The sequence below is a fragment of the Hyaena hyaena genome, unplaced genomic scaffold, assembly GCF_003009895.1.
Source record: "Hyaena hyaena isolate Hyena2069 unplaced genomic scaffold, ASM300989v1 scaffold_769, whole genome shotgun sequence".
Classification (NCBI taxonomy): Eukaryota; Metazoa; Chordata; class Mammalia; order Carnivora; family Hyaenidae; genus Hyaena; species Hyaena hyaena.
In genome coordinates, this window is record NW_024081401.1 from 666,979 (window position 1) to 692,545 (window position 25,567).

The 25,567-nt window shown below is 50.0% G+C and overlaps 2 protein-coding genes across 6 annotated transcripts; one reads left to right on the forward strand and one right to left on the reverse strand.

Annotated features, from left to right (window-relative positions):
- Positions 1 to 1,131: 1,131 nt before the first annotated feature.
- On the forward strand, positions 1,132 to 9,435 carry CA9 (carbonic anhydrase 9). Of its 2 annotated transcripts, XM_039218577.1 has the most exons (11): positions 1,134 to 4,214; positions 5,014 to 5,043; positions 5,305 to 5,475; positions 5,635 to 5,777; positions 5,855 to 5,947; positions 7,007 to 7,073; positions 7,968 to 8,125; positions 8,328 to 8,472; positions 8,606 to 8,632; positions 9,051 to 9,132; positions 9,279 to 9,435. In XM_039218577.1, the coding sequence occupies exons 1-11, from the start codon at positions 3,833 to 3,835 to the stop codon at positions 9,343 to 9,345; spliced, it is 1,365 nt and encodes a 454-aa protein (XP_039074508.1). In that variant the 5' UTR covers positions 1,134 to 3,832; the 3' UTR covers positions 9,346 to 9,435. The 2 variants fall into 2 exon arrangements, with proteins under 2 accessions (XP_039074509.1, XP_039074508.1); XM_039218578.1 differs by lacking the exons at positions 9,051 to 9,132; positions 9,279 to 9,435 and adding an exon at positions 8,923 to 9,044 and having other exon boundaries at positions 1,132 to 4,214.
- Positions 9,436 to 10,461: 1,026 nt separating this feature from the next.
- Positions 10,462 to 18,540, reverse strand: TPM2 (tropomyosin 2). Of its 4 annotated transcripts, none has more exons than XM_039218595.1 (9): positions 18,201 to 18,540; positions 17,647 to 17,772; positions 14,335 to 14,468; positions 14,120 to 14,237; positions 13,955 to 14,025; positions 13,741 to 13,816; positions 13,184 to 13,246; positions 12,712 to 12,781; positions 10,462 to 10,627 (listed from the first exon to the last, which is right to left on the reverse strand). In XM_039218595.1, the coding sequence occupies exons 1-9, from the start codon at positions 18,312 to 18,314 to the stop codon at positions 10,545 to 10,547; spliced, it is 855 nt and encodes a 284-aa protein (XP_039074526.1). In that variant the 5' UTR covers positions 18,315 to 18,540; the 3' UTR covers positions 10,462 to 10,544. The 4 variants fall into 4 exon arrangements, with proteins under 4 accessions (XP_039074526.1, XP_039074531.1, XP_039074530.1 ...); XM_039218600.1 differs by lacking the exon at positions 13,741 to 13,816 and adding an exon at positions 13,422 to 13,497 and having other exon boundaries at positions 10,475 to 10,627; positions 18,201 to 18,428; XM_039218599.1 differs by lacking the exons at positions 10,462 to 10,627; positions 13,741 to 13,816 and adding exons at positions 11,369 to 11,696; positions 13,422 to 13,497 and having other exon boundaries at positions 18,201 to 18,428.
- Positions 18,541 to 25,567: the final 7,027 nt, after the last annotated feature.

The following is a 25,567-nucleotide window of genomic DNA, read 5'->3' on the forward strand; positions in this document are numbered from 1 at the left end:
ACTTTTTAATTGGAAAAAGACTGCTGTTAAAAAGACCAAAATGTTAAGAAACCTTCAGTGGAAACCCCACTGTGGACTCCTAGGAATTTTTACCCCAAACCAAGAACCAGGGTACTGTCGGGGTTCTGAGGTCTGCTCTAGCTCTCTGCCATTCTAAGAATTCCAAGGAAATATGCTGGACTTGGATCAGGGAAAAACAACTTGAAGGGTTGGATGGTGGAAACAGAAAGTTTGGGTCAGACTGTACCTTGGACTCCAGTTACAAGGAAACTGGTGATACCATGTAGGTAGAGGACTGGTTACAACGTCTCCAGTGACTGTGGGACAGTCCACACTAAGAGTTCAAGAGTAGAAGGGGCAGATAATCCCACTGTAATCAGCATCACGAGTCTCTTTTGCAACCCTGGGATGAGCAGAAACGTGGCCCTCAATGTCTGAAGACACAGACCCTAATGACCAAACATTTTAGCCTTAAACACCATAGAGAGGGCATGCATCAGGCAGGTGGTGCCTCAGCCAATTGGTCCTGAGTACGCCATGTCCCAACCTGGGGAGACTCAGGAAACAAGACTCTGGGAGCTCAAACCTGTTTTAGAGTCTGGCAGACTCCCAGCTGCAAAGACACAATCCAGGGTCAGAGTCTACATTCCCCACCCACACCAGACACACAGTCACACACAGAAACAACGAGCTTAAGAAAGATAGCACCATGGAGAATTAATTTCAAAATTTAATTAATTTTAAAAGCTGAGGGGTATCTGGGTGGCTCAGCCAGTTGAGTGTCTGACTTCAGCTCAGGTCATGATCTTGCAGTTGGTGAGTTCAAGCCCCACATGGGGCTTGCTTATGTTCTCTCTCGAAAAAAAAAAAAAAACTTAAAAAATGTAATTAAAAAGCTGAAACAGAGAGGCGCCTGGGTGGCTTAGTCAGTTAAGCGTCCGACTTTCGCTTAGGTCATGATCTCGCGGTTTGTGGGTTCGAGCCCCGTGACTGCCAGCCCAGAGCCTGGAGCCCGTTTCAGAGTCTGTGACTCCCTCTCTCTCTGACCCTCCCCTGCTCACGCTGTCTCTCTCTCTCTCCTAGAAATAAATAAAACCTTAAAAAAAAAAAAAAAAAAGCTGAAACAGAGAGAGACCAGTACGTAGATGCAGATCTAGGCTCTGAAATGTTGGCTAAAAGCAACTGAGATGGTAGGGAAATGTGTGGACACATAGAGCACTGCAGAGAAGTGTACCAGGGTATCCTGACACAGACCTAGAAAGGAAAACAATGGAAATATGAAGAACATTTGGAAAGAGGGAAAATGAAATAAAGCTGGAATGGGCGTTGTAGAAAGATCACACATACAGACTCCAGACTCCAGTTAGCATGGTGCTTCTGTCCTCTTTGCTTCCCATGACCTCCTCCACCTCACCTAGATAAGTCATTGCCACATTCTATCTTGTTTAGGTCCATCCAATTCAGATATTACCATGTACCCTCCATGTGTCAGTGTCTAACCAAGGTGTTGTCATCACAGCTAACCCAGACAATGAGCTGACCTTCCACATTGCACCCTGGATCCGATTTCTGTAGATGGCTCTTAATTTGGCTCCAGAAATAGCAACCTAGATTGCTAGGCTAACCACCTCCTTGGAGGACAGCAGTTGTTCAGCTGTGCAAGTTTTGGTATACAGTATGGACAGTTAATCTGACAATACAGATAATTTGGGGTGCTATAAAAATGCAATGTCATGCTCTTGGAACAGTTGTAACCACAAACACAAGTCATTGACAATCAGCTTCCTGAGGGCAGGGAAGGTATCTTAGTCAATTCGTTTTTTCTCAAGTCCTGGCAAGGTGATCTGCAGAGAAAAAAAATGCTCAATAACTGTGAGTGAATAAAAGACTTAATCAAACACTGAACCCTGCCCTTATGGAACTCAAGGCTATTAGACCAGATAAAATGTCATAAATCACCATAATAGAAGTTGGGTGGTGGGCAAGGTAATTAGCAAGGGCAGGCAAAGAACTGGGGTGGTTCAGAGGCCCCAGAAATCTCTTCCTGTGGTATAGAGTGGAGGAGATGGCCTTGCGCTGAGTCTTGAACCACAGAAGGTATATAGACAAGAGAGAGAGTAAAACTATTTAATAGGGTAGTGGGTGCACAAGTACTGATTCATGCAGTGGAAGCTGCCTGGGACAGTCAAGTGGGGTCGTTCTGCCTCTGCTGCTCCAGGCATTACCTCTTTAGATAAGAGATCAGTAGAGTCCTCAGGAAGAAGTGAGGTGGCAGAGCACCCTGAAGCTAGGGACTAGTTCTCAACAGGATTAGAAATACTTCAATATATTTCTGTATTCCATACAACCATACTGGTATATATCTCCTGAATGGTAGCCCCAGATATGAACTTCCTCAGATAGCCAGACTCGCTTATGGTTTGTTGAAGCCATAGAGACCTTATTAGAATGTGAGCCACAGAAAGGAAAAAAAAAATGTGACCTACAGAACAGTAGAGGCTGTTCTCTAGTTCAGTGCTGATCCCTAGGGCTTAGAATGGTACCTGGAGAATTGGAGGAGGCTCAGTAAATGTTTCTCAAAAGAGTAGGTAGACTGGGAACCCCAAGTGTTGGGGTCCTTTCATTTTTCATCTCCTTGCACCCACTCTCCCCTTCCAATCCATGTTGCACACCAGCCATCAACACAACCTAGTATGAGACTTGGATTCTGTCATTCTCCTGCACAAGATATTTGATGCCTTTCCTTTCCACAAAATACCATTTGCCACATTGTTTTTAGTAATTGATTTTCTACTTCTTCAAAGCCCTGACTGATCACATTTTGCCTACTTCTGTATTACTTTCTGAGGCAGAATTGATCTCTCTCCCCTGAATATTGTGATAGTGTTTGCCCTCACTGAGTAGACAGTGAGCTCCTTAGGACAGGGACTATGTTTTATTCATTTCTGTACCTTTAGTCCATAGCCCATTGCTGGACATAGTAGATGCTAAATAACTATTTGTTAAATATAAGAGTGAATAGTATTCCCTAGTAATGAGAACTAGATGAACAAAGGTGGTCAAAAGTCTGAGAGGGAAATCACTAGTTTAATTTGAATGGAGTATGAGGGAGAGTAGTAGGAGATAAAATGGAAAGGCTTCTTGGGTAAGATTTTGAAGGGCCTTGAAAGTCAACTAGAGGAAGAAGATGGACAGATGGAAGCCAATGAAGGTTTTTGAGCAGAGGTGTAATAGGATAAAAAATAAATTTAGTTTAAACCCATCAGAGTCCCTCTCCTACATATACTCAGTTTTCCATTCATACTCAGATTTGCCTCCCACCTGCCTATCTGTCCATGCACCCCCAGGCTTCCCCAGCAGCGTGTCCTACCCCTTTACCTGCTCCTTGGCTGGGCCAGGGATATATACATGGGCTGCTTCCCCTCTCAGCCAGAAGCTGTGGGGGCCTCAGCTCCCTGTCTTTCCCCATCTCTGCCTGGGGCTGGGAAGCAGGCCAGGGTTAGCTAAGGCTGGCTGGTGAGCAGCTGGGCGGTGCCAGGGAGAGCCTGCGTAGTGCCAGGTGGTGCCTTGGGTTCCAGGCTGAGCCTATGACCCCGATAACCTCCTGCCTGTGCACATACCTGCCCCTCACTCCACCCCCATCCAGGCTTTGGTATCGGGGAAGGGGCACAGGGCCAGGCTGACCCACGGGACTTTGGCTCCATCTCTACAAAAGGGCCCTCTGTGAGTCAGCCTGCTCCCCTCCAGGCTTGCTCCTCCCCCACCCAGCTCCTGTTTCCGATGCACGTACAGCCCGTACACACTGTGTCTGGGACACCCCACAGTCAGCCGCATGGCTCCCCTGTGCCCTAGTCCCTGGCTCCCTCTGTTGATCCTGGCCCCTGCCCGGGGCCCTGCTGTGCAACTGCTGCTGTTACTGCTGCTCCTAGTGCCTGCTCATCCTCAGAGCCTGCCCCGGATGCAGGGGGCACCTGGGATGGGAGGGGATTCATCTGGGGAAGATGATCAACTGGACGGGGAAAACCTACCCAGTGAAGAGGATCTACTTGGAGAGGAGGACCCACCTGGAGAGGGGGACCCACCTGAAGAGGAAGACCCATCTGGAATGAAGACTGAACCAGGAGAAGAGGACTCTCTGAAGTTAGAGGATCTACCTACTGAGGCACCCAGGGATACTCAAGGCTCCCAGAATAATGCCCACAGGCACCACAAAGGTAAGTGGTCATCAGCCCTACAAATCTAGGCTCCAGGAAGTTTTCCTACCCCCACTAAACCCCAACCCAGGCAGGGATTATTCAGGGAAGGAAAGGAACCCGTACTCTGACAGTAGTCTTTTCCATCCTTGGGGGATCTCATGCCACCAAGACCCTTCCCCCTTTTAGAGCTAGAAGGGGATGAATGGGAAGACAAAAAAGCACAGATGGAGATGGGGTGAACAGGAAGAGAGGAGAAAGAAGAAAGGCGATGGTTGGGGAGGAGAAAGAGTTGAGGAATGTGGAAAGAGAGAAGACATAAGTGAAGGGCAATAAGAATTTGAAGGAAGAGAGATGGGGGTGGGGTAGCAGAGGAAAAGCAGGAAGGGCTTGTAGAGATCACTTCATCTGCAGTCTACAGATGAAGAAACTGAGACCTAGGAAGAAGAAATAGCAGGTAGGGGATCCTGCTATTTTGACTCAGAACCCAGGAGCTTTGGGAAGGAAGTTGGAGACAGGCAGAAAGTATACTGATTTGGGCCTGGGGACTGAGCCCACTTTACAGACTGTAAGACAGTGGTTGCAAACTGGTATGTCTGGGGCCAGTAGGATCGTTGGGCTCCATAACATACGGTGTTATGTTTGTGTGCAATCTGTTGTGCTTTATACCTGGCCACTTTAGGCATTTCCCTTACCTGCTATGCCTGTGTAAGGCATCTGAGTTGGAGAACCCCTGCTAGTGAGGGGGACCCATCTCATGCTGGCCACTGGGGAGGGACTGGGCTTAAAAAAGGGTTTTTCATCCTTCTCATTTGTGCAGGGGATGACCACAGTCATTGGCGCTATGGAGGTGAGACACCTACCCCCTGCAGGGACCCATTCCCTCCCCCCCACCCCCCCAGCTATCCCCGAACCTTGGTCTGGGGCGTTCCACCCACTGCATCCACGACTGCGAGTCCCCAACACCGTCGCCCGCTGTCTTGGTCCACATCCCTGATTTCGATTTCCCGCCCCGAGCTTTCTCACTCCACCCCCTCACTTTTTCTACCGTGCTTCCCTAACAGTTCCTGGTCTTGTCACTAGACTTTCAGTCCACACTCTCTCACTCCAGGCGACCCGCCCTGGCCCCAGGTGTCCCCAGCTTGCGCGGGCCGCTTCCAATCGCCGGTAGATATCCACCCCGAGCTCGCAGCATTTTGCCCCGCCCTGCAACCCTTGGAACTCACGGGCTTTGAGCTCCCGCCACTCCCAGAACTGCGCCTGCGCAACAATGGCCACACGGGTGAGGGGGTCTTGCTGCAGAGCCTCCGGGAAGGGGCGGAGGCTATCTGGGGTTAGGACCCGGCCTAGAGAAGAGGGTGGGTCGAGGCTGTGCGAAGGAGTTTGGCTGGCCCTCTCAGGTAGGCTGGCTCTCCCGGCTCACCTGCCTCTTCCCTCGTAGTGGAGCTGATTCTGCCGCCGGGGCTGGAAATGGCCCTGGCCCCGGGGCGGGAGTACCGAGCCCTGCAGTTGCATCTGCACTGGGGGGCTGCGGGTCGCCCGGGCTCGGAGCACACGGTTGACGGCCACCGTTTCCCTGCTGAGGTGAGCGCGCAGCGGAGAGGCGAAGGGGGGCGCTGGGCGGGGGATCTTGCCCACTCCTACTCTCTGTTCCTCTCCAGATCCACGTGGTTCACCTCAGCACCGCATTTGACAAAGTCGATGAGGCCTTGGGGCGCCCAGGGGGGCTGGCCGTGCTGGCCGCCTTTCTGCAGGTACCAGCCCTGGACAGCCCTCTTCCCTGTTTCCCCATGCCCCAGAGCTCAGTGTATCTTTACCCCAGACACCCCATCCGAGCACACTCACCGTGGCACCCTGCAGTCCTTATTCACTCATTGATTAATTCAGTCAACATCCACTGTAAGCCAGGCATTGAGCCACACGAAGGAGTCAGAAACTGTTGTTCCTTGTGTCTAAGGAGCCCACAGCCAGTAGGAGAAGCTGACATGATAGACAAAGGACACATAGTAAGAGAGGTGGTCAGGGAAAACTTCAGAGAGGAGGTGAAACTTGAAGCCTTCACTAGTGGGAAAAAAAGGAGATATTCCATGCAGAGCCAACAGTATATGTGGACTAAGAATATGGCCCACTCAGGGAATGGCAGGTGAAACAGACAGGACACCAGAAGAGTGATTTTTTGCTTACTCCTTTAATTTCCACTTTGTGAAATGCAATAAAGCCTAGAGAAACATTTAGTGACCTATTTGGATCTGTAGTGATCAAGGCTACATACACAGTGATTAGAAGAGGCTAGTAAAATAGTGGGATGGTGAAATACCTTCTAGCCTCAGTCACTGCCTAACTGACTCCTTAATGCCACCCTCACAGCACAAAGCTCAGAGAAGCACCTCTGAAATAGCATGTTCTCGCTCCAGAAGTCAAACACATGAATTATTGAGGTGAATGTAGAGGTGACGTGAATACACAGGTTATTACAGCTTTCTGTGGGGAGACCATGGAGTGTAAAGGTAGAGGTGGGATCAGTGAGACAAAAAGGTAGTAGGATCCAGGTCACTTGAGAGCCTTCTCTCCTAGTAAAGTGGTCTCCTTCCTCCTCCTCTAATTTGCTATTAAAAACCAGCCCACCAAGCATATTAGATAGTTTGCAAAGTAAAAGTAAAACGACTGAGCAGTACCATATAACATTTTGTGTTTCCCCAGCATTCTCAGAGCTGAGAAGTGGGGGAGGGCTAAGGGAAGCCTACCTCCCCTTCAGGCCTCCAGCCGTGGCCCTAGACACCTGTAAGAGCTTGCCTTGTACTGTTATTTCCCAGGAGGGCCCAGAAGAAAACAGCGCCTATGAACAGTTGCTGTCACATTTAGAAGAAATCGCTGAGGAAGGTCAGTTTATTAGTCTGGCCACTTCCCTCAATACCCTTGTTCATAAAAGAGTTGCCTTTGGGGAGCCTCAAGTGAGAGGATGAAGATGGGCTCCCGCCCACAGGCAGGAACCGACATATGAGTTGAAGGACTGTGATGTTGACAATAACTATGAAGCTGAGCAGAGGTTAACAGGCAAAAGCATACTGCTGCCCACAGGCTATATGGTAAAACAAAACAAAACAAAAAAAACCCCCAGCAACCCAAAATCAAACAAAAAACAAAATGAGAGCCAACCCCCCAAATATATTTATAAATAATATATATGTTTATTAATATTTATAAATGTATGTGTTTAAACATATATAGCGTTTGGAATTTCAGAGGTTGAGTCTAGGGAGCTAACATTTTTCTGGGAACTGTCTAGTTCTCCTTCATAAGCATCAGATATTTTAAATTTGTACTTTTGTTAGAAATCTTTCCCTTCTCAGCCACTCTGGGTCATTTTAAACCTCACTACTCTCTACTGGACCTTAGATTTTACTAAACTGTGCTTTTTGAGTTTTTGTGTCCGTTTTTTATAGTTTCGAATGTGTAAGTTCTTCAGCTCATTTTCCCTTTTGGTTCATTTTGGGCTTAAACCTGGTGTTCAGCATGTTATCATAGTATGCAAAGTAAGAGTGAAGATTCAGAGGGAGCACTTCAGGAGCACTTCTTTCACTCTGGGAGGCCCCACAGCCCTTGACCTTTTTCTGAGTATGTCTTGTGCTGAGTTACGGGAAGGGACACACTTGGTGAAGTGCTCTCAGGAAGTTGCATCTGTTTGGCTTCTGGGAGATGAAACTATATCCCTACACCCAAAAGCTTTGGAGGGGAGCAATCTAGGTGGGACTCCAGCACAGGTCCTCTCCGCAGACTCAGAGACTTGGGTCCCAGGACTGGATGTATCTGCACTGCTGCCCTCTGACCTCAGCCGCTACTTCCGCTATGAGGGGTCTCTAACGACACCCCCCTGTGCCCAGGGCGTCATCTGGACTGTGTTCAACCAGACAGTGAGGCTGAGTGCTAAGCAGGTGGGGCTGGGGTATGGAGGTGACGTAGGGGATGTGGGGAAAGAGGTGTAAGGATGAGGTCAAGATGCATAGAGATGAAGGGACCTTATGGGGGAAGAGGGGAGAAAGGGGGTAAAGCCCTGAAGTGCTGGTTGTGAATAGGCCTGCGAATCTCTCATTTTCTTGTCATGAGCCCACCCCCACTGTCTACTGACCTCCCTAGCTCCACACCCTCTCTGACTCCCTGTGGGGACCTGATGACTCTCGGCTACAAATGAACTTCCGAGCGACACAGCCTTTGAACGGGCGAATGATCGAGGCCTCCTTCCCCGCTGGAGTGGAGAGCAGCCCCAGGACGGTTGAACCAGGTGCAGCTTGGTGGTGACCCATATTGCCATGTCCCCCCTGACCACAGTTCCCACATCCTTCCATGTCATTTCTGCCCATATCTGTCACTGGTAGTCATAGCCCCTGGTTCTAATGTCTCCTTTTTCTCTTCAGTCCACCTGAATTCCTGCCTTGCAGCTGGTGAGTCTGTGCCCCTTCTCAGGCTCCTGCCCCTTGGCACTGTTCAGCCTCAGGGACTAGGACCACCTGTACCCCTTCTCCTTTTCTGCAGAACAGACCTCCAACCCCAATAAGATAGAGGGTCAGATCAAGGGCAGGGGTTCCTCTGTTGTCCCCAGGGCAAAAGTTGTTTAGAAAGAAGCCCCAGAAATCTAGCATCCTCCTTCCCAAACAACCTCTTTTATTTGCTTTTAGGTAAAAAAGGTGCTTATCCTACTCATTCTTATGTATCCACCCCCATCCCTTTGCAGGCCTCTTCTGGATTCTGGGTCACTGAGGGCAGCTGGAGAACCTGGGGGTGCAGGAGAGGGGGATACACTGAAGCAGGCTGAATCCTAGACTCCTTTTCACTCTGAGGCAGCCTCTCCTCTCTCTCCAGGTGACATCCTGGCCTTGGTTTTTGGCCTCCTCTTTGCTGTCACCAGCATCGCCTTCCTTGTGCATATGAGAAGGCAGCAGAGGTATACCTACCCGCTTCCTGGCACCCCTCTTCCTCAGGCACTGCCCCACCTCCCTGGCTGGGGTCCAGAAGTTCCATGTTCTCTGTGTGCAAATGAGTTCATGGGGCGGTGGGAGGGTTTTCTGACTAGGCTTTTGTGTTGTGTAGACTCCGAAGTGGGACCAAAGGGAATGTTAGCTACCACCCAGCAGAGGTCACTGAGACTGTTGCCTAGAGTCCTTGGAACCTGGAGAATGTGCAGAGAAGCCAGCCAGAAGAATCTGAGGAGGAGCTGGAGACGTTGTCCTGTCCTACCCTTTACACCGCTTCCTTTTTAAGGTCCAAATATTTTTTTAAATAAATGTTTCTAATAAAATATATGGAAGGCAGTTTTGTTCTCCAAATAAGGATGGTGATGGTGTACTCATTTCCTAATACTGCCTTTAACAAATTACCACAAACTTTATGGTAATGCAAATTTATCTTCTCAGAGTTCTGGAGGTCAGAAGTCCAAAATGAATCTTATGGGCTGAAGTCAAGGTGTCAGTAAGGGCAGGTTCCTTCTGGACCCTCTGAGGGGAGGGTTTCCTTTTTCGGGTTCTAGATACCAAACATTCCTTGGCTTGTGGCCCCTTCCTCATTATCACTCCAGCCTCATGCTTCCATCATCACATCTCTTGTAACTGCCTTTGTCCTTCTTATAAGAACCTTTGTGATTACATTGGGTCTATACCCATATGACCTATGATACTCTCTCAGAATCCTTAGCTTAGTCACAGAGTTTCTTTTCCTGTGTAAGGTCATATTTTACAGGATTAGGGTGGGGACATCTTTGGTGGGGGGCATTATCTGCCTACCATAGATGTTATCAGAAGGGGGTGGAAGTGACTGCAATAGAATGGCCGTGTGTGCCCAGCAGTGCCTGTGTCTGGGGGGCAGGGCAGGGTTAGCCTCTAGGCTTAAAATCATAGTGAGGCTTTTGGTCTTTAACCCCGCTCAAATAAATCTGTGTAGCTTTGCAGTTTTGCCTTCAGATTGTGTTGTCTGGCCCAGCCGCCTGTTGGAATGGGGCAGTGCCGGGACAGCAGCTCCTTTGCCCTGCGGGTAGTAGGACCAGGGTGTTACCCCAGCCCTGCGGGGCCTCTCTGCTTCACACAGCCTGGTCACGACCCTCCTCAATGAGATTGCTGCCCTCACCCCTTGGCTCCCTTCGGAAAGGAAGTCCTAGTGTGGAGCCTGGACTCAGGCCCTGTTCAGTCAGGGGGCCTTCCAACTCCATTGCTCCCCTCAGCCATCGTCTTAGTCTTTTCCACTTTGGAAAATGACCACCATTGCCCACTCCAAAGAAGGCTTAAAGGGCCCTGTAACGCCAGTAACATCCATTTTATTGAGCTGGGGCGGCAACTATCGCCCGGCTGGGGGCAGAGCCAGCCCTCACAGGTTGTTGAGTTCCAGCAGGGTCTGGTCGAGAGTCTGGTGAATCTCCACGTTCTCCTCCTTGGCACTGGCCAAGGTCTCTGTGAGGGGAAGCAGCACGTGAGGAAGGGCAGACACACAAGGGGGGATGGGATGAGACAAACAGACTTGGAGGGGGTTGGAGGCATAGGAAGACATAAGCACTTAGGGGTCTGAGGACCCGGTGCCAGGGGCAGATGGATGCACTGACCAAGACAGACGTGGATTCAAGGCTTTGGGGTCATAGGGGTGGGATGGGAGGCCTGAGTCATGAACTAATTTACCCTCATTCTTTAGAACGTTTAAGAGTGTTAGAAACAGAAGGAAAGACAAAGACTGAGCCAGAAAAGGAAGGGCCAGACAGACAGATAGACTTGAGGCAGAAAACAGACCTGCAGGGAAAGCCCCATGTTGCTGGCACCCAACATTTTCCCAAACTTTACGGCAGCCAGCCCTTTCACAACGTTCTTGCCCTTCCTCGGTACCTCCCCACCCATTTCCCTTCCAGTCATTCCCTTAAATCCTGGAACTGTAGCTGAATGGCTGGAGGTTAGTGACAGACCTGGGTCTGCAGAGTCTGTCGGAGGCATTAGAGGGCTCATGGTGACTGGTGGGGTTATGCATGCCCACATGCAGCAGGTGACAGAGTGACAGACTGAGAGTGCCATGTGGAGGGGGTTCTGGCGAGGGCCACAGTATTTTGTGGGTGAGCTCAGTGGGGGGCACAAGACTAGGGGTGCCTGTGAGAGCTAGGGTTTCTGTAGGGGTGACAGAAGTGCTCTCTGGAGGGCGGGAAGACAACATGGAGACCAAGTTGAGTTTATTAAGCAGCAGAAAGAGATAGAGGCTGGAGGATGGGGTGAGTGGTTGGATAGAAGGATGAAGCAAGTGCCAGGGTGGGCGGCAGGGGTGGTGGGGACTCTCTGAGGCTGCGCCCAGAATGGCTGTACGATGCTGACAATTTTGTTCCTCCTGCCTGCCCCCTCCCCACAGAGAGAGTGGAAAGGAGAGGAGAGAAGGGGCTGAGGGGGCCACACTGGCGTGGGGCTTAGAGAGAGGTGATGTCGTTGAGTGCGTTGTCCAGCTCCTCGCTGATGGCCTTGTACTTCATCTTCTGTGCATAGACTTCGTCTGGTGGAAGGGATCCAGGGGAGGGGGACCAGGTGGGAGTATGGGGCAAGGGAATGGAGGGAAAGAGGAAAGGAAGGAGAGAGGGTAATGGAAAGAGAGAACAAGAATCAGAAGAGGTAGACAAAGATGGAGTGAGAGAAATAGGCTGGAGATCAAGCAGGACAGCCAGCAGGGCTCCCTCCTCCCCTCTCTGTACCCGTCTCGTTTTTCTCTGTAGCCCAAATTGGTTCTTCCCCTTGGAGCTCCTAACTCCCCCAAGGACATGGGGGTACAGTGCTTTGAATAAGCAGGGGTGCTCAATTCAGGGGGAGGGTGCTGGAGCCAGAAAGGTCTAAGGTCCTAAAGTTGGAGATAAAATTCAGGCTTGCCTGAAAGGCTAGAAGCATGAGAAGTGGGAATTATGAAGGTGAAACAGTTATTACAGAATAAAAAGAAAATACAGCATTCTTGATACTAATGAGAAACAGCCACAGAGTAGCAAATACCCAGATGTTGGTGTTCACCAAATCTAGCTTCAAATAGTATTTTCCACTGATGTTGTGAAAACCTAGACATTAAACCAAATCTCTCTGTATTTAATAAAGAAGTCTCTGTGACATAGCTCTATTGTGTTGCTCTTGGAGACCGAATTGTCTAGGTCAGTGCTATTCAAAGTGCGGTCTGAGGACCAGCAGCATTGGTATTATCAGGGAGCTTGTTAGACATACAAATTCTCCAGCCCAAAGTCAGCATTCGCTTTGGAGTAGGACCCAGGAATCTGTGTTTTAAAAATTCCCCGAGGTGTTCTCACGCACACACGTTTGAGGAGCACTGGAGCGGACACACAGCAACCAGGTACGACTCCTCAGATGGCTGGCGGGTCACACCCTGGGAGCTGGTGGGATCCCAGGTAGCCCAACACTAATTTATCCGTGGCAAGTATTATGGGATGGGGAAATAAGGGACAGACCGATAGTCACGAGGAGTGTGGACCTCCTTAAAAAGCTTTTGGGGTACCGGGGAGTATCCCTTTTACCTTCCAGGTCATCAATGGTCTTCTCCAACTTTGCCACGGATCTCTCGGCAAACTCTGCTCGGGTCTCAGCCTGGGAGTTGAGATAAGATGGAGGAATGACAAAAATCAGGCCTTCCCAGATACTTTCACTTAAGTCAACCTCCTCTTCCATTCCTTTTCCTAAAGTCCCTGCCATAGGCAGTCTCTGGAGAGGGGATGGGGGGGCTTGAGGGGACAGTGGGGAGTGGACGGAATCTTACCTCTTCTATTTTATTATTATTTTTCAGTTAACTTATTTATTTTGAGAGGGAGAGAGAGCATGTGTGTACTCGAGTGAGCAGGAGAGGGGCAGAGAGAGAGGGAGAGTGAAAATCCCAAGCAGGCTCTGCATTGGCAGCACGGAGCCCAAGAGAACTGTGAGATCATGACCGGAGCCAAAATCAAGAGTCAGACGCTCAACTGACTGAGCCAACAGGCGCCCCAAGACTCTCACCTCTTTTAGCTTCTCCTCCAGCAGTTTGATCTCCTCTTCATATTTATCTTCTTTGGTGGAATACTTTTAGGGACATATACACGCTGTTAGTAGATCGCCTCCACAAATCCTTCACTCCACCGAGCCCACAGGCTGCTCCTGATCTTGTCTCCAGGAACACCCAGCCCCTCCCTGCCTGGGCCCGTCACCTCCCTCCCCTGTAGGACCCCTTCCTCACTGCCCCTCTACCCCCCTCTACCTTGTCCGCTTGGGCTTCCAGAGATTTCAAGTTGTTGGTAACAATTTTCAGCTCCTCCTCTAGGTCCCCACATTTACTGCAGGGGGTGTGTGGTGGGGCGAGGGTGTGAGGGCATAGTGTGGGAGACAGTGGAGATGGCACAGTGGGGAAGGGGTGGAGGAGAGAAGAGAAGAGCAAAGTTGTGAGAGTGACAGCAAGCAGAATTTGGAAGCCCCAGGCCTTTCCCGACCCCCAGCAGGTGAGAGAACAGCCTGAGATCAGGGGAAAGGTGAGCTGAGAGAAGGCACCATTGCCCAGAAAGGTCCAGAGAGGTCACTACCTCCTCCTCTGAGGCCATCAGGGACTTGAGGGCCTGGTCCATGGTTCGGAGTTCCTCCTCCAGCTGCCTGGCTCGGCTGGGGGCAGCAGTCAGGGGTCAGAGGACAGGACCTGTCCCTATGGCCCCAAGCCTGGGAAACTGCCTCCCACTGTCCAGAGTGCCCCACAGCCATGGGACCTGGGTGAGTTTCACTTGCCACCCAGGGCACCCTTACCTCTCAGCCACCTCAGCTCTTTCTTCTGAGCGCTCCAGCTCTCCTTCCAGGATCACCAGCTTCCTGGCCACCTGGGGGATGAGGGAGAGAAGGAGCAGAGTCCCGGTGAGTGGCGGAGAGTATCTGGGGTTTGGGAGGGAGAAGGAAGTGGGACAGGGCTGTCACCTCCTCGTATTTGCGGTCTGAATCCTCAGCGATGTGCTTGGCCTCCTTCAGCTGCATCTCCTGTAGCTCCATCTTTTCCTCATCCTTCATGGCTCGGTTTTCAATGACCTTCATTCCTCTGAACGGCAGGGAGAGGGGTGGAAGTGGGGTCAGGACCGGCAGAGACAGGCTTCCAGACCCTCCCCAGCCCACCCCTGGGGAGGCCCCCTGCCCACCTCTCACTCTCATCAGCTGCCTTCTCAGCCTCCTCGAGCTTTTGTAGGGCTGTAGCCAGGCGCTCCTGCGCCCGGTCCAACTCCTCCTCTACCAGCTGAATGCGGCGGTTCAGGGAGGCCACATCTGCCTCAGCCTGTGGGTCAAAGGCCAGAGGTCAGAGGAGGCTTTGTCTGCCTTGAATGAGGATCAGAGAGGATTGAGAGGATAGTAAGGTTCTTGTCAGAAAGAATCTGTTTCCTGGCTTCCAGACTTTCAACTGGTTTTGCCTCCTAACCAACCATCTTCTGTCTAGACTCTACTCAGGCGCAAAACATGCATTTCTTTTTTTTTTTTTTTAATGTTTTATTTATTTCTGAGAGAGAGAGAGAGAGAGAGAGAGAGGCAGCATGAACAGGGGAGGGTCAGAGAGAGAGGGAGATACAGAATCTGAAACAGGCTCTAGGCTCTGAGCTAGCTGAAAGCACAGAGCCCAACATGGGGCTTGTGAGATCATGACCTGAGCCGAAGTTGGATGCTTAGCCGACTGAGCCACCCAGGTGCCCCTAAGACATGCATTTCTTAACAGGCTCCACTCCCCTGCCTAACATGGTACATAACTAGTCTCCCAATGGTCACCTGCAGGTCTTTCTGTGCCCCCTGAAAGCATTCGAAGTTGGGACCAGGTCAGAGAAGCAGGGGTTCCTCCACAGCAAAGCCTGGCCCAGGTAAGGGGGTGGCTGACCAGACCTCACCATTGCTAAAAATAGCCAATCAGAGTCAAGATCCCTGATGTCACTGGCTGCCAGTCAGACTCCCAGTGAGGGGTTCAGGAGGCTAGCCAGGCCTCTATGGGACATCTATGGCTATAAGAAGGGGCTTCTTGCCAAGGGCTGTGTGAGTAACACATACTCAACCCCTGATTTGCAACAGAGGCAAAACCATGGAGGTCTGGGGGATGGTCCATTGAAAATGATACCTTGAGAAAATGAGAGGGAAGAGCAAGAGGGCCCCCACTAAAGAAAAATGAGAGAAGCAGTATAGTTTGGTGTTAAGCGCAGCTCTGAGTCAGACCATTGTGAGCTACAGCTCAGCCACTTAGCACTCGTATGACCTTGGGCAACTTACTTACTTCCTCTAGGCCTCAGATTCTTCCTTTTTAAATTTATTTGTTTATAGGGGCAGAGAGAGAAAGGGAGAGAGCATCACAAGCTGATTCTGCACTGTCAGCACAGAGCCTGATGTGGGGCTAAAACTCATGAACCACAAGATCATGACCTGAGCCGAAATCAGGAGTGGGATGCTCAAAGGCCTGAGCCACCCAGGCGCCCCTCCTCCTTTTTAAATTTTAAATCTGAGTTGGTTGACACAAGCAGTTCCTCCTCTGCCGCTGTTCTGACAGAATACCAATTAATCAACAAGACCAGTGGGGGCCTTAGAAAACTAAACAGGCTCGCTAGCTCCCGGCTAGATCCACTGAAATGCAATCTCCGGGGCAAGAGCTTGGAAAGCTTTTAATTTTTTTTTTTTTTTAAGCTTCCAAGTGATTCTGATGATAAGCCAATGTCGGGAAGTAGCAAAATAATATGTAGAAAACACTTGAGCCCATTTCCTGCAGAGTCCAGGCTCCATAAATGTTAGGTTGGTCCTGTCTCTCCGTCAGAGACATATCGTAGAGATCATGAGATCGAAGATCAGAAAAGAGAAAGGGCCAGTGTAGGGGAAGAAGTGAAAGAAGGAAGGGATGAGTAGCAGCCCTGGGGGCAGAGGGGGTAGAAAGCAGGTCCTGGGAGGTACCCGGCACCATATATAGAAAGTAGTAGTTTGTCCTCCAGGTGCTGGAGGCCACCTAGAGTGACAAAGGCCTTCATGGGCAGGGGACCAGATGACTCAGTGTGGAAGGATTCTGGGGACAGCACTGGGGGTTGGGAAGAATGGCTCTGGGGCACATTAGAGGTCTACTCTAAAGAGAGATGAGACTCTATAAAAGGAAAACTCTCTTTGTGACAGTGGGGTGACAAATGACTCAAGAGTCTGGGAAGTTCTGGGGTCCTCATCATAGGACTGATATTTGCCATTTTCTGCTTCTTAAGCTCTTCCCGGTTACGGATGCTGCTCTCTTACCACAGGCCAGGCACTACCAACCCCACTGGATAAATGTGAAGAGAGAAAGGAGAAACTGAGGCACTGTGTAAGTGAAGTGCTGTGTTGAAGGTCATACAATAAGTTTGGGCAGTTGGGTCCTGGCACTGCATCCCCAGCTCTGTCCCTGTCCTCCCCTCCTCCCCTCCAGCCCCCACTTAGCTCCTTGGGTTTCCAGTCCTGCCTCCAGCTGCACTGGGCCTTAGTTATTTATAGAGCGTCAGATGCCCAGGGTTGTCTTTGCTAGCAGCTGCAGGTCAGTTCCTTCCCAAGTGCCAGGGCTGGTGGAGAATCAAAACCAAGCCTAGAGGTCAGAGAAACCAACCTTGGGGCAGGGGGGTGCGTGCTGGGGAACATGGATAATGGTCAATATAAACAGTAATGTCATCTCGGATCTCAGATGTTCAGACATGCTTTTGCTAATCCTCCCATACCTACAACCATAGGCTCATCTTAATCCTGGGTAGAAGGCAAGTAGGGAAATTGAGGCAGAGAATGGTACAAGTACCATATTCAAAGTCATAGGGCCATTCTCCAATGCCACGGTGGGGCATGGGAATGGCAGAAGGCAGAGAAGTCTAGTTAGCGGGTGGGGGGTGAGCAGAGAAATCTCAGGAGCTGCTGCCTGTGGCCTGGCTGGGTCTCAAGGCTGACAGCTTAATGAGGGTAAATGAGGGGCCATTAGAACCTGAGCTGGGCCCCAGTGCACAGGAGGGCTGCTGGAGCCAGAGGTCAAAGCCAGGGAATTTCTAATGGCCCCCCAGGGGTGTAACTCAAGTCAGGCCCCATCTCTAGATTCCTCTCCCTCCTCCTACCCAACAATACCCACACCCCATATCCCGCACATGGAGTTGCAGCCTCTTCTCTCATTTCCATCTAGAGGATTAATTGAGATAGATGGTAAATTCTTGTCCCTTCCCCCCCCCCTCCCCCGATGACTCACTGCTTGATCACTGTACATTCTTAGGGCTGGAACCAAATGGAGTTACAAGGCTGTGTCCTCTAGGGGAAGTGGTGGGTGGTTTTGATTTACCCACTGCTTTAGATTATTTGTGCAAGCTTGCCCTATCCTGGTTTCTGAGAGGAAACCATTTCTGTCCTGGTGCTGGGGATGTCTAGGTTACCCCTTTCATCTTCAGGTCCAAGACCCCTCCCAGTGCACTCCCCCACCCCTACCCTAGATCCACACTCACGTCGGTGGCCTTCTTCTCAGCCTGCTCCAGTTTCTCCTGGGCATCCTTCACGGACTCAGAATACTTTTCCACCTCATCCTCTGTCCCCTTCAGCTTCTTCTGGAGGGCTTGCTGCTCCTCCTCCAGCTGAGAGAGAGGGGCTTTGGTTAGTCAGGCCAGGGACCCAGGAAGGAGGCAGGGGTGTGTGTGAGGGAGTACTAGAAGATATTTAGAGGCTATCAGGGAGGAAGCAGGATAGCAGAGGAGGAACAGTGCAGTCGGGGATGTTAGAGGGTCCCGGTGGGAGTAGAGAGAAAGCTACCAGCCCAAGGAGCTGGGCCCATCATTGCTGTGCAGGGGCAGGTGTGGAAACTGGGGGATTGCAGCTCCCCAGGTACGGTGGGTGAGAGATTATGTGTGGCTCTGGCTAGGTCCCTGAGGGTACTGTGAAGGTCCACCCCCAACCCCTCAACTGGACACAAGAGCCTGGGACAGCGGGCCTCAGGCTAGGCGGCACAGGGCCTACGCCTCCCTCGTTGGGGAGCAGGAGGCTGCACTGGGTCTAAGGCCCCCACCTGCTTGCAGCGGTCCTCAGCCTGCTTCTTGTCGGCCTCGGCTTGCTCGGCGCGGTCGATGGCATTCTCCTTGTCCAGCTTTAGCATCTGCATCTTCTTCTTGATCGCGTCCATGGCTGCGGTGGGGGGCGGGCCGGTGGGCAGGCAGTGCGGACTGGACGAACTGGGCGCACGGGTGGCCGGCGAGGAGGACCAAGCGGGACTGGGATGTCCCAGCCGCGCGGGCGCCTAAAAGGCGGGGAGGGACCGGGCGGAGCCGGGGGCCGGGACCCTCCCCCACCGCGGCCCAAACCTTGTAGGGGCAGAAGCACACCCCGGTGGGGGTGGGGGGGCGCGGCCGCCCCCTGTGCCCACCCGCTCGGGACCGCCCCCCTCGAGGCCCCTCCCCTCCCCCACCCCCACCCCCAGCCGTCGGAAGGCAAAGTAGCGAGGACGGTCGGCTGGAAAAACCCCAGCCCTCTGGAGGGCAGGGGACCCTCGGGCTGGGGGCTCAGCTCTTCCTCTGAGTGACAGCCCGGCCTAGTGGCAGCTGCGACTGGGGCCCCTGGGGCTATTTCGGGGCGTGAGCTCACGGCAGCTGCGCGGGCGCTGGGACCCGCGTGCCCCCCTCAGCTGTAGCAGCCGCTGCCCTTAATTTAGAAGTTTCCTGTAAATCCCCCTGGATTAAATGTCTCTTGGGAGGCGGGGCTCCTCCGTGGTTCGAGTACCTCAGTTTACCCTGAGTCCCAGACTCTGGGCCTGCGTTACCGACGTGATAGTGACAACGGTGAGTCTCACCAGGGACTTGGGGAAACTGAGGCAGGAGGGGAGCCCAGAGTCCCGGTCCGGTGCGGAGCGAGGCCCGGCTTGCTGCTCCCGAGGGCGGGCCTGACCTCTCTTCCCCTTGCTTCCCCGGCCCCAGGAGCCAGGGCCCCTCCTCTACGGTGGCGGAGCGGCTAGGTACCCGGCTCCGCGCCCCGCCCGCCCTGCCCCCCAACGTGCCCCGCATATTTTCCCTGCGGCTCCAGCCCGGCCGGACCTGGCGTGCTCCCCGCCCCCCATCCCCGGGACGCGGCCCTCCCGCCCCCTCCTCTCGCCCTCCCTTCCCCCACCCCACCCCGCTTTCCCCTCTCACTAATGGCCCCGAGCGCCCTGCCTCCCCTCCCCTTCTCCCAGCCAACTCTCCTGTCTTCTCTTGCAGGCCAACTTTACGCCAAAATTTCTTTTCTGCCCTTTTTTGGGCTGTTTCCCCGTGGGGAGGCGGGGCCCGGCTGGGACGGGGAAGGCGGGGGGCGAGGGGAAGAGTCACAGAGCTCCCGGAGTCGGGAGTCGGGGGTGAGATGCTTCCTCCCACGGAGGTCGCTAGAAGTTGCTCCGGGAGCAGCGGGGTCCTGGGGTGTGAGGCGCAGGGCGCAGAGCTGTTTGTTTTCGTTTTTTCCTCGGGGGGTGGGGGTGGGGGAGGAAGCGGAGAGCTGGTTCGGAGGAGGGGGAAGGGGTGACCAAGCAGAGGAAATTAGGAGGGAGCGGTTCGCCTAGCTCCCCCGGGGCAGAAGGGTGGGAGGCCTGGCTTTGCTGGTGGGGGTGGGAACCGTGGGAACCGTGGGCCCCGGGCCCGGGCCGCGGGGGAGGGGGTGCGGAAATGTATTTAGATTTGCTTAGCTGCCTGCCTGCTACGAGTGCAACAAACCTGACCTTCGAAGTGTTCCTTCCAGCCAGCTCCCTGTTTTCCCCAGACTCAAGGGAAACACCTCCCCTGTCCCAGTAGCCAGTGCTAAACCCCAGGGAGTTACCAGGCGCTCCCCGTTCCTCACTTCCCACATCCACTTACTCCTGTGGATTCTACTTCCTGCAAGTGAGATTCCTGCAAGTCTCTGGGGTTGCCTTGGGTAGCTGCTTTTAGTACCTCCTGCCTGTGTCTGTTGGGGTCTCACTCCTGGTTCCCCAGTGGGTATATTCATTCAACTGAACCTCGACATTGTTACCAAAGATCTTTTAAAAAGCTGATGAGAATAAGATCCTAAAATCCCAAACCCCTCCCTACTCCCGCCCTCCTTTGAGGATGAAAATCCACATTTCTTAATATGGTATGGAAGGCCCTTCATTTTGGCCCTTGCCTACCTCTGTGCCTCATCTCCTTTCATTCCCAACCTCACCCCCAGTTCACAGACTTGTACTTGATGCTGCATTCATACTGAACTATATGCAGGACCTGGAAACAACCATACTTTTTTCTTAAAGCTTCCACCTTTTATGCATTCTGTTCCCTCTAAAATTCTCTTCCGTTGGCTGATTTTTGTGGCCTTAAAAACTCAGTTCAGATGATAGCTTTTCTGGGAAGCCTTCCCTGGCCACTGCCCCTCTCATTCCTTCCACCTAACAGATGTGTGTTCTTGGTGTAGGCTTCTATAATTCCCCTCATAGTTCCGTTGTAATCACTCTCCTACCTACCCGTGTGTCCCCTCTACTGGCTTGTGAGTCCTCTAGAACAGGGACTATCATTCTCAGTTCTGAATCCCCAGTTGCTAGCATAGCATCGCTGAAGAGTTGGCATCTAGGGAACATTTGCTGGGTATATTTTTTATGCACCAGGTTTTGTGTATACAAAACCATTAATGCTGTATGGATCTAAAGGAACTCCTGGTCTAGTGCAGCAGTTCTCAAGCTCTTTTTCTTTAAAACTTGGCCTTAGAACCCCTTACATTCTTTATTTTTTTTTTTTTAAGTTTATTTATTTATTTTGAGAAAGACAGAATCCTGACACAGGGCTTGATCTCACGAAACACCGAGAGATCATGACCTGAGCCGAAATCAAGAGCCAAACATTTAACCAACTGAGCCACCCAGGTGCGCCGCCAAACCCTTAACGTTTAATATTCTTAAACATTTAGAATGGGGTTTGAGGGGCACCTGGGTGGCTCAGTCAGTTAAGCATCTGACTTCGACTCAGGTCATGATCTCATGGTTGGTGGGTTTGAGCCCCGTGTCAGGCTCTGTGCTGACAGCTAGCTCAGAGCCTGGAGTTTTGTTTCAGATTCTGTGTCTCCCTCTCTCTCTGGCCCTCCCTTGCTCTCTCTCACTCTCTCTCTCTCTCTCAGAAATAAATAAAAAACATTAAAAAGAAAAAGAATGGGGTTTGAAGATCCAAAAAGCTTTTGTTGAAGTGGATTATATCTGTCAATACTTAACATAGTAAAATGGAAACAGAAATTTTAAATACTAATTCATTAAAAATAACAACTAAATCCATTATACATTAACCCTGTTAGCATAAATATATTTTACTGAAGTATAATTAACGTACAATATTAATTTCAGGTGTACAACACATTGCTTCAACAACTCTATACATTACTCAACTCAAAGCTTATCACAATAACTGTAGTCACTGTATGTTATTAAAATATCATTGACTATATTCCCTATGCTCTACTTTTCATCTCCATGACATTTATTTTATAACTGGAAGATTGTATTTGTTAATATTATCCCTTTATCTATTTCATGTATCCCCTTCCACCTTCCCTCTGGCAACCACCGGTTTGTTCTCTGTATTTAAGAGTCTGTTTGTTGTTTGTTTTTTGTTTGTTCATTTGTTTTTTGGATTCTACATATATGTGAAGTCAAATGGTATTTGTCTCCCTCTCACTTATTTCACTTAGTATCATTCCCTGTATCTAGGTCCATCCATGTTGTTGCAAATGGCAAGATCTCATACTTTTTAAAAAATGTTATTAATTTGTTTTGTGAGAAATTGAGAGCACGTGTGTGCACGTGTGCCTTGGGGAGAGGGGCAGAAAAGAAAAGAGAGAATCCCAAGTAGGCTCCATGTGTCAGTGCAGAGCCTGATGCGGGGCTTGGTCCCATGATCCCGGGATCATGACCTGAGCCAAAATCTAGAGTCAGATGTTAACTGACTGAACCACCCATATACCCCAAGGTCTCATTCTTTTTTATGGCTGAGTAATATTCATATATACGTATATATATGTATATATATCACATTTTCTTTATTCATCTGTTGATGGACACTTAGGTTGCTTCCATATCTTGGCTGTTGTAAATAATGCTCCAATAAACATAGGGGTGCATATATCTTTTTGAAATAGTATCTTCTTCACTTTCTTTGGGTAGTTATCCGGTAGTGGAATTACTGGATCATATAGTTTGTCTATTTTTAATTTTTTCAGGAAACTCCATACTGTTTTCCAGAGTATTTGCACCAATTTACATTCCTACCAATAGTATGTACACAAAGTCCCCTTTTCTCCACATCCTTGCTAACACTTGTGATTTCTTATCATTTTGATAGTAGCCATCCTGACTGATGTGAAGTGATATCTCATTGTGATTTTGATTTGAATTTCCCTAGTGATTAATAATGTTGAGCATCTCTTCATCTGCCTGTTGGCCATATGTATGTCTTTGAAAAAAATAATCTACTTAGGTCCTCTGCCCATTTTTAAATTAGATCGTATATTTTTGGTGTTGAGTTGTTTAATATATATTATATATTCATATATATATTAGATATTAACCTCTTCTCAGATATATCATTTGCAAGTATCCTCTCCCATTCACTAGGTTGCCTTTTGTTTATTTATTTATTTTGAGAGAGAAAGAGAACACACACACACACACACACACACACACACACACACACACAGAGTGTGTGTAGGGGAGGGGCAGAGAGGGAGAAAGAGAATCCCAAGCAGTCTCTGTGCTCAGTGTGGAGCCCTACACAGACTCCATCTCATGACCATGTGATGTTGACTTGAGCCAAAATCAAGAGTCAGGTGCTCAACTGACTGAGTTACCCACACACCCTGTAGGTTGCCTTTTTCTTTGGTTGATGGTTCCCTATGCTGTGCAAAAGCTTTCTATTTTGTCTTTTTAAAATTTATTTTGTATTTAAAATTTTTTTAAATTTTTGTTTTTTTAGAGAGAGAGCACGAGTGGGGAGAGGGGCAGAGGTAGAGAGAGAGAGACTCTTCAGCCTGATGTGGGGCTCAATTGCATGGGTCTGGGATCATGACCTGAGCTGAAATCAAGAGTTGGAGGCTCAACCAACTAAGCCACTCAGGTGCCCCAAAAGCTTTCTATTTGAACATAAAATTTTTTAATTTCTATTTGAACATAAAATTTTTTTACTGAAGACTGTTTTCACCTCCCTAAATTAGTAAGAGGATGGCAGTTATTTTACATATTTTTACAAATCTCTTTAATATCTGGTTTAATACAGGACATATGGATTCTCAAAATCCAGTTGTGCTTTCTATCTTTTGTTATATGGTGGTTTATTTGAAGTACTGTATATGAAGAAAATCTAGCCTCACCCAGATATATAGCTGGGAAAGAGAGTAGTGTATTTCTCGCCTTTTGAGGTAATCATGTGTAATCTTCTCTGATACTACCTCAAAACTGGACAAATGGTCGTCCCTTAAGGGTTATTTGCAACGTGGAATCTGAAACCACATCAATAATTTTTTTGTACTATGTTACATTACAATCCATTGGTCTGTGTTGCGCTGTGGTTGGATCTTCTACCCAGGGAGGATGATGTAATATCATGCAGTGGTCATTTGGAAAATACGGATTCACTGAGCTATGCAAATGTTCCGCATATTGACACATTTCATTATACATTATAAAAAGAAATCAAATTCCTTAATATGAGGATTGGTTTCAACCGAAGAGTCCAGGTTTTAAGTTAGGGGAAGCTGTATAATTCATGGTAGCTGACCGTGATCCAGGATCCACTAGGGCAAGGATCCTTACTTGAAAGCACGAATTGGATCATTCCTTGGCGACAAATACTGTCGGTTTTTCCCTGATGTTATGGAGTCACTTTGTTCCTTTTTGAGAGAAGTTCACCAGACACCAAAGTCCGCTAGCCCTGGTTTGTCCGCTGGTTGTTTTCAAGTGTATGTGGTATTCTGTGAGAAAGGAGGTTAGCTCAGCTCACCTCACAACTCAAATGACTGTGTAAGTGCTTTCCTCCAGATACCGCCATACTTTGGTGTGCAGCTTTCTCATTCATCACATGGAATATTGAGACTTGTTACTCAAGGATTTACATAGAATAAAATTAATGATTCTTTACTGCTTCATCAAAGACTTTTTTTTTTTTTTTTGAGAGAGAAAGAACAAGCTAGAGAGAGACAAAGAGAGAGAGAGACAGGATCCAAAGCAGGCTGTGTGCTGAGAGCAGACAGCCTGATGTGTGGCTTGAACTCAGGAACTGAGAGATCATGACCTGAGCCAAAGTCAGATGCTTAACCCACTGAGCCACCCAGGCGCCCCAAGAACATTCTTAAGTGAAGCTGGCATTTACTTCTTAAATTGCTAGTGCATGGTGGTGAAGAATCAGTGACTATTAGTGCAGTTTGGGCCAGGGCTTTGATGTGTGCTAAGGCAGTGTTACCCACCATTATTTTTGCACTGTCGGTACAAATGTTGGGTGCTGTGAAGAAGGAAAAAAATGCCTTAGTATTATGAAAATAATCTTGAACTTCTGGATTTCTGAAAGGCTCTTGGGCACCGCTAGGTGTCTGAAGACCACATTTTAAGAACTGCTGGTCTAATGAGTATTGGAGCCTCTCCCTAGAAGGCTCCCTGATGCATCACTAGTGAGAGGTATGTGACTGGTCGCAGTTCCTGAGGACACGGCAGGGAAGTGGTGGCAGGAATTAGCAGCCACCCTGGGCTTGGAGCTGGAGTTCAGACAGTCTGAACCACCACTTGCTGAGGAGGCCGTGTAAGGGATTTGATCTCTGTGGTTCCCAAGTCACGATGCTAGGACATTGAATCTGGGGTGAAGGGGCCACAGCGGTGTGTACTGGAGTTGCCAGGCCTCTGCGTCAGAGGTGATAATGCATCTCTATTTTCCAGCGCTTAGCCTGGGCATGGCTTAGTAAATATTGAATGAATTAATCACAAGTGACAGGAGTGATGGTAGGAAGTTGGCACCTTCCGTATGGGCTGCCCTGGGGAGGACAAAGCAATTCCATCTACTTAAAACTTATCCTAATGCTGCAGGAACAGAAGATGTCATGGCTTCAAGGAGGTGAAAGGTGCCCAGAGTAGTGGTGGGTGGTGTTTGTGTTTTACTTGGAGGGGGAGGCAAGGAATTAACATCCTGGGCAACAGGGCTGCTTAAAGAACCACGCGTGAAAACAGCGGCAGGCCTCAGAGGACTGCCACATGGTCCCCGCAGTGCGGGCAGAGGCGGTGAATGTGGAGGATGGGAGGGGGGAAGCGGCACCCACCTCCCTCTGCTTAACCTCAAAGACGGTACGGCAGCTGCGGCAGCTGCATCAGGGCTGTCAGTAGTGGCACGGCCGCGAGGGGAGCTGTGCCTGCTGTCTTCCACCTGGGTCAAGCTTTTTCCG